This window comes from Adiantum capillus-veneris, chromosome 12, assembly GCF_014529385.1.
Source record: "Adiantum capillus-veneris isolate H3 chromosome 12, ASM1452938v2, whole genome shotgun sequence".
NCBI classification, from domain to species: Eukaryota; Viridiplantae; Streptophyta; class Polypodiopsida; order Polypodiales; family Pteridaceae; genus Adiantum; species Adiantum capillus-veneris.
This window is the reverse complement of record NC_140942.1, coordinates 25,392,268-25,400,325: the sequence shown is the minus strand read 5'-3', so window position 1 is coordinate 25,400,325 and position 8,058 is coordinate 25,392,268. Positions and strand designations below refer to the sequence as shown.

At 44.3% G+C, this 8,058-nt stretch overlaps 1 protein-coding gene across 1 annotated transcript; it reads left to right on the top strand.

Annotated features, from left to right (window-relative positions):
- Window positions 1-1,310: 1,310 nt before the first annotated feature.
- On the top strand, window positions 1,311-2,918 carry LOC147445469 (uncharacterized). Its single transcript, XM_086524989.1, has one exon. It carries the CDS (start codon window positions 1,392-1,394, stop codon window positions 2,016-2,018), a length of 627 nt encoding a protein of 208 aa, XP_086381115.1. The 5' UTR covers window positions 1,311-1,391; the 3' UTR covers window positions 2,019-2,918.
- The last annotated feature ends 5,140 nt before the right edge of the window (window positions 2,919-8,058 follow it).

Here is an 8,058-nt window from a genome sequence, read left to right as displayed (position 1 = left end):
GCTAGCCTTTGTGGAAATGGCAAAGCCCCAAAGACATGGAAAACTTTGTGAGTTTCCATCATGAAGCAATTCCTTGCAAGTGATGCAAAGGGCAAAGTGCTCACCGAATGGCGGAGTTTGAGGCTTTGCACGGTAAAACTAAATTGTCATACCTCCCTATGTGATGCACACTAGAGTCCCCTATGTAGAGGCCATTCTCATGTCGTCTAGACCATGGTGGTTCTACGTTCGTCAATGTGGCGTGTATGAATGTGACGATCCTTTGACCACATAGAGTACTTAAAGGAAACGCACTACAAAATAAGAAAATATATTTTATCAAATACAAATTAAAGATAACACACAAAAAAATTTACAATATAGTTTAGATATATGAGTACTCTACCTTTGGTACGCAACCTCGTGCATACTCTCATTCTTTGTTGTTGATGTCTTCTCCACGTGCTTTTGCTTCGGTCATTCTCTCATGAATCCACTCCGCACTAATGAGATCTGGGAAACATGCAAGGTGTTTATGCATTGGGGGTAGGGCTCGGGAAAAGATAGGTTCGCTTTATCCAAAGCCCGTTCAAAATGAAAATAGCCGGCTCAAATTTGGGCAAGAAGGTTCTCAAGCCGAATCAAATTACACAATTTTTAGTTATAATATTAGATTTTTCGTGTGATTATCCCTCTCAAAATTACAGTTAGCCTGCTCACATGCATGTGAAAAGGTTCCAAAGCCAGGTCCACAAAAAATGTTTCCCAGACCCTGACTGGGAGTGCCCTTTTTTCTCTATGTGCTTGTTTTCATGCTTCTCTCTCTTGCAAACGTCTTGCCGTTGCCACTGTCCACAAGTCCACCCACTTAGTCATAATTTTTGCATTGAGAATATAAAAATTAGTGACCACTCTATATAAATTCATATCCATATTAAGTAATTTTTCCTTTCCACATGACAAGTGTGAAGTCATCCTTGATATGGGCTAGTGGAAAAGTCTATTGGCCAATGGGAAAGTGTGAACCCAAGCTCTCATCAAACCCCCACTCCTCAAAATCAAACCCCCACTCCTCAAAAGAGAAGAGTGATTGATTGAATGTGGAGACTTTGTTATGTTGGCAGGGCTCCTGCCGCCGCTGGTTGGAGAAGGGATTCAAGGGAAAGTGCGAGGAGACATCCTGCGAGTGGACTTGTCGGAATATGTTTTCTAGGGAAAGGCTGGTTTGAACTTTGCAAGGGAAATTTCCTGGCAAAATGAGGGCCGCGTGGAAACCGTCATAGGGCGACATATTTCCTCGTTATATAGCACGATGCTCGTTCTGCAGTATCATTTCAGCAATACACATCTTCTCTTCTTCTTCTTATCCCCCCAATTCCCCGCTTTGCCTGCTTCAATTAGGGTTTCTGGTCATGGGCAATCACTTGGCTTGCATGTCTCCTGCGGCTTCCAATCGCCTGCATGCTGCAGCTAATTCTGAGTGCAGATTTATCAAGTTCCTTAACTGCGAGACCGGCACCCTATCGCGGCTGGAAGGCCCTCTTACTGCCGCAGAGGCGATGATGGAATTTCCTGCGCAGTTTGTGTGCTCCTTTTCGAGCGCTGCCGCGAGCGGCAGCTGTGGGCGCCGCATCTGCGGTCTGTCTGCCGACGAGGAATTGCAAGCTGCAGAATTGTACTTGCTGCTTCCTATGCACAGACGCAACACACGCTTCTCAATGGAGGAAATGGCAGCCTTCGCAAAGCTGGAAGCCGCATGGAAGTGTAGTGGAAGGCAGGTTTCTAAAGGTGCGGCCATCTCTCAAAGCAAAGTAGTCCCATTTCCTGCACCACCAGCTTCGGATGCTATGCAGATTGCCTCAATATTGGGCGAGGGCGTCTTCGTTAATCTGAAGAGCCGATCGGTCAAGCAGTTGGAGATGGCGAGTCTGCATGGGCCGTTGCAAGTAGGGGGCGTGGGCAGCAGGCAGGTAATGTGCAGGTCCAAGTCGTGGATGCCGAAGCTAGAGACGGTGAACGAGTACGCTGTTGCTTCGTGATAATACTGTAGTACAGCCCTTCTCAATTGTGGGAACGGGGGTTCGATTCGGCGACTAGACCGCCTTGAACCCCTCCACACAACTAAAGCATTTTTTGGGCCCTTTTAAGGTCACCAAGAGAGCTCCATCCAGTAGCTTCTCCAAATCCTAAGCATTTTTTGGGGTTGTCTGGAAGCATTAACCTTTGCAAGGCCACCAAAGTAGCTAATGTCTATTGCTCAAAGCTCCTTGCACACATATGTAGCATTGTGCAGCTTGGTTCTCTTGATCCACCACTAGAGCACACCGTTTCTTTGGGCAGGGCTGCATCAGCTAACAAGAGAGTTTGAACTCCGAAGAATACATAAACTTGTGTCGCCAAGTTTTATGTTGTAGGACGTTTCTGTTGTTTGGTGGCCGACCTTCTACAACTCAGCAACACTGAGCGGTAATCTCACAGAAAATCATCGATCACATTTGGAAAAGGAGAACATCATGGCATTGTGGAGGTTTGCACAAACAATCACCACCATTTACATTGTATTTTGTCCCAATTATAACCTATATTGCACAAACCAGCCCTTACAAATGCAAGGGATATATACATGCAGCCCATGGTTCTTTTGTATCACTCAATTTGGCTCACTACACTTCAAAGAAGTTAAGGAGCTCTTTCCCACGAGTTGACTACATCATCATCAAACAATCAACATTTTTCTCTAGTGTGCACTTCAACATCTATAAAGTGATAGAAGAAAATGATTGCCTTGTTACATTCCACCTACAATCTACATATCGATAAAACAAGGAGTGTTTGCAACAAAACAGCCTTTTATTGCATTTTCAACCTCGAGTTTTCAACAAACCAAAATTGCAACATCTTATTATTGGTGATACAAAAAAGGACCTTTTTTGTTCCTACATAGTTGATACTTCTACATATTTCCATGTTGTTTTGGAGGGAGCCTTTTTTGTGGAGTAAATTTAGGAGGGAATTTTTTTTTTGAGAGAGAGTCGGAATTAAAATTTGAAACACCACTCCTTTCAAAGAAAACGTGGGTGCAATTATGGATGGGAGTTGCACATTTGCACTCTGTGACGTGACGACGACTGCCACTCTCTGTCCCGCTTCAGTCACTGCGCCCTGCACCTTGTAGCAGCTCTGCACCTCTCTCACATAGCACCTTTGTCAAGCCTTTTGGAGCATAGGCTTTGCACCTCTCTCACGGGAAGCACATTTTGTTGTGCAGCTAGCAAGGTCTCCGTCTATGCACCATCACGACTATGAGGATGCCTGCAAGGAAACCTGCTGCCAAGGCATCACCAAAAAAGGGGAAGAAGCCTAGGACCATGGATGCAAGGTCCCCCCTCACAAGTATAAAATCTCCTCGGAGCATCAACACCCCAAACACGAGAGCTAGCAAGGGGGACTTCTCTGTGGAGATATCAACTAAGTCTAGGGTGCTTTATGGCGAGGATGAGACTCAATCATCTACAGAGTCCAGAGGTTGGTGTTCATCCTTTCCATCATGTCTACATGGTTTTCCTTTCATTAAAGGTAGCAATTGTTTTGAGACGGTCAATCTTTTTTCTTGTTAAATTGCATGCATGCAAGCGTGTGTATGGTATCTTGAGTGCTCTTCATTTTTTTTCATTGCATGCATGCAAGCATATGCGCTATGACCTAAAAACAAATTAAAGCTCAGTAGGGTAGTGAAGGTTAACATTAAATTGAGGTACTTAACAGCTTTACAGTACCAAATTTGGTACTTTATAGTTTTGGTATTGCTCAGTTTTAAGTTTTGCATTGGCAAAGTCATCCATTTGCTAAAGAGCATCTCAAAATCCCTGTGTTGAGTTTTGCATTACTGAAACGTGTTTCCACATTGCAGGTAAAAACAAAATGGAGGGATACCCTCTTTTGACCAAGTTTTGCTATACAGCCAAAGTGCTGCATAAGGAGTATGGTCTGAGCATGGCGGGTGTGCTTCAAAAGGATCTTACGGAAGAAGACCTCCCTGATGAACAATGGATGGTTGTTTTCAAGCAACGCTACAAAAATAATGCGAAGGTTTACTTGAATCATGTGTAGCAGACTGGTTGAAGATTGCAGGTTCTTGCTCTATAAGGTATACCAAGCCCCTCCATCTTGTGGGGAGATTACTACAAAGTTTTCACGCTGCTTTGCTTTCAAGAATTTCCATGCGGCAACAAAGGACCCTGCGAGCCATAAGGTTGCATGGGCAAGGTTTGGAGAGAATGTACTCAGCATGTGTGCCAGTCGCCTCGGAGGGTTGGATCGTGTTACCATATACATGTGGTAGTGATGTGTGTGAACACACTAGGACCGCCGGGGCATTTTTTCCCTCTTTAGGAGGTTTTTTCCCCCGTGCATTGTATATACGCCCATCACTCTAGGGCTATCTATCTTTCCATTGCACACTAAGTAACACACTCTCTATTGTGTGCCTTGAGCTTCCTTCGTCTTCTCCAAGGTGTGTGTGTTTCTCTGCAACCCTAATTCCAACAATTGGTATCAGAGCAGGTCACGTCCTCCCGGGCTTAGTCGCCAGCTGCTCCAGCACACGCCTGCTCACTTTCTCCGATTTCAGTGAGCTTTGGCGAGCGTTCGCAGGTCGACAAATATTTTGGGCTCGCTCGAAGAGCTTGATCTGCTCAGAATTTTGATTTGGGCTCATTTCGGCCTCCGTTTCCACTACGGGCAGTACTGCACAGGCTATTTCGTCATTTTGTGCAGATTTTTTGTCAGTGACGTTTTCTGCATAACAGGTGCCTTATAGTCTTCTACGGTTTGTGCTATATAGCACAAGTTGTTCCCGCTCCATTTCTCCTATTTTCGGGCAGTTTTCACATCAGGTGCAGCATTTACCATGGCTGACAACAACAACACAGATGTGTTCAAGATGTTTGCTACTGAGGACAGGTTGGATGGGGACAACTACCCTATGTGGGCTTATATGATGCAACATGTTCTTGTGTCAAAAGGTGTCTGGAACATTGTGCAGGGCATTGATGTACGTCCTGGTTCTGAAGATGTAGGCGATGTTGAGGATGTTGCAGGTCTTGCTGCAAGGATTGCAGCTGTTAGAGTTGTTTTGCCTACGACAGAACAAGCTCGTTGGGATGTTAAGGATGCGCAGGCTCATGCATTGATTGCGTTGTCTGTGAAGCGCACCATTATTCCTCACATCCGTTCAGCAAAATCTGCAAAACAGGCTTGGGATATTCTAGCAGGTCTTTATGCAAGCCGCAATGAGGCTAAAATTGCTTTGCTGCGTAAAGAGCTAGAGTCGAAGATTATGCATGAGGAAGATGATATGGACACTTTCCTTGCTAGTGTCAAGGATATCAATGAGCAACTCATTTCTGCAGGTGAAGTCATTTCGGACAGTTCCCTTGTGCAGACTATTCTTGATGCCTTACCAGATTCCTACCAGACTTTTGCTAGTACTTGGAGACTGATGACCCAAGGAAATCCTGAAGTTGTCAAGTTTGATGCATTATGCACATTGCTGTTGCAAGAGTCACTTTCTAGAAAAAAAAGGACTAGGCAGCGTGCAGTTGAACAGGCTTTTATTGCTTCTCAAAGAAAGGGTGGTAACAGTAATGCAGCCACTTCTTATGGTTCTGCTGCGAGTGGCAAAAATTCTGTTCCTAATGCTTCTGCTGGCAGCACTTCGTCTAGCAATTCTGGTGACAAGGGCAAAAAGAAGATGCGTTGCCATTATTGTAAAGCCAATGATCACTTGATCAAGTCGTGTCCTAAGTTGAAGGCAAAAGAGGCTAAGAAGAAAGAGGGTGGTTCCACTGCAAATGCTGGCTCCACTACAAATGCAGCCATTGTTGAGTCTTCTGTGAAAGGAGATTGTGATGCTGATGTTGATGCAGAATGGGATTTTAGCGCAGAGTGCACTTACAATCCTGTTGTCCATGATGCATGCTTGTCAGTTGCTGCAGATTCACATGTGTGGTATTTCGACAGTGGTGCTACAAAGCACATTACCTCACATCGTGAATTGTTTACCTCTCTCGAGTCTGTCCCTCATGGGAATTCAGTCACTTGTGCCAACAACGCCTCTTATCCAGTTCAAGGAGTTGGAAAGATTGTGCTCACTGCTGCTAATGGCAGTTCCTTCACACTTGTTGATGCACTTTATGTACCTGGGATCAAGAAGAATCTCTTGTCTGTATCCGCACTTGCTAGACTTGGACTTGTAGTCAAATTTGTGGATGACAGATGTACAGTTCATGATCTCAGTTTTGGTGATGAAATTGTTGCATCTGGGCTTTTGTGCCGTGGGCTGTATAAGCTCACTTTGTATGACAAGTGTGGACAAAATTTTGCAAATGCTGTTGCAGATTCAAGGGCTATTTCAGATGCAAAACTTTGGCATGCACGTTTTGGTCATCTGAATTTTGCCAGTTTGCTGCGTTTGCAGAAATCTGATATGGTTGCTTCTTTGCCGCCTCTTGAAGCACCTGTCAAACATGTTTGTGAAGCCTGTATTCTGGGTAAAATGCAGCGTTCTAAGTTTCCAAAGGATGGTTCAGTTAGGGCCACATGCAGGTTGCAGCTTGTGCATAGTGATGTTTGTGGGCCCATGCAAACTCCGTCCTTGGGCAATTACCTGTACTTCGTGACTTTCATTGATGATTACTCCAGGCATGCATGGGTATTTCCGCTTAAAGCGAAGTCCGAAGTTTTTATGTGCTTCAAACAATTTTTGGCTATGGCTGAAAATGTCTCAAAATGTACTATGGGCACCCTCCGTTCCGATCGAGGGGGGGAGTATATGTCTCATGAATTTAATGCATTTCTGGCTAGTCGTGGGATAAAACACCAATGTACAGTGCCTTATACACCTCAGCAAAATGGTGTTGCTGAGAGGAAAAACAGGTCACTAACGGAAATGGCACGATGTATGGTCAAAAGTCAAGCTTTGCCGCATTCTTTTTGGCTTGAGGCCATCATGTGTGCCACTTATGTACTTAACAGGTGTCCTACGAAAGCTTTGCAGTCTATTACTCCATATGAAGCATGGCATGATAGAAAACCTTCTATTGAGCACATGCGTGTTTTTGGCTGTTTGGCATATGCTTTGGTGCCACAAGTGCAGCGCAGAAAATTGGATGATAAGGCTGTCAAATGTATTTTTGTTGGTTATAGTGCTGAAAGCAAAGGTTACAGGTTGTATCATCCGCAAACAAAACGTATTCTGGTTTCACGGGATGTAGTGTTTGTGGAAGACTCTGTTCAGCCCTTGTTGTCATGTACTAGAGACAGTAATGTAAGCTCACAGGACATTTATGACACTTTGTTGCCTCTTTTCAGTGGTGGAAATACGAATGTAAGTTCCAATGAGGCAAATGTACAGCCTATGGGGGTTTCTGAAAATGTTTTAGAACAGCCTATTACTGATGCAGGTATACATGATGTACTTGATGAGGAAAGGGCTGAAAATGAGCAGGCTAGAGGTATGCCAAAATGGCTGGTGCACACTTTGCGTGACAGTAAATTGGATGCACCTTTATCTAGTCGTACTCGTTCAGGCTCTCGCCATGCATCTTATGCATCAGATTGTTATGCTTTGGCTGTGTCTAGTTTACATGATGTTGAGGAGCCTTTGTCTTTTGATGAAGCACAGAATTCAGAAAATTGGATTGCTGCCATGAAATCAGAATATGATGCACTTATAGAGAATGACACATGGACTTTATGTGATTTGCCTCCTGGCAAAAAGGCCATTGGTACAAAGTGGGTTTACAAGTTGAAACGCAAGCCGGATGGTGAGATCGATTGCCATAAGGCTCGACTTGTTGCAAAGGGTTATGCACAACAAAAAGGCATAGATTATGAAGAGACTTTTGCTCCCACTTGTCGTATGACTACTATGCGTTTTCTATGTGCATTGGCAGCTCATTTTGGTTGGGATGTACATCAATCAGACATTGTTACTGCTTTCTTGAATCGTGACATATTTGGGGAAGTTTATGTAACGCAGCCTCGCGGTTTTGTCATAAAAGGACAAGAGGACAAAGT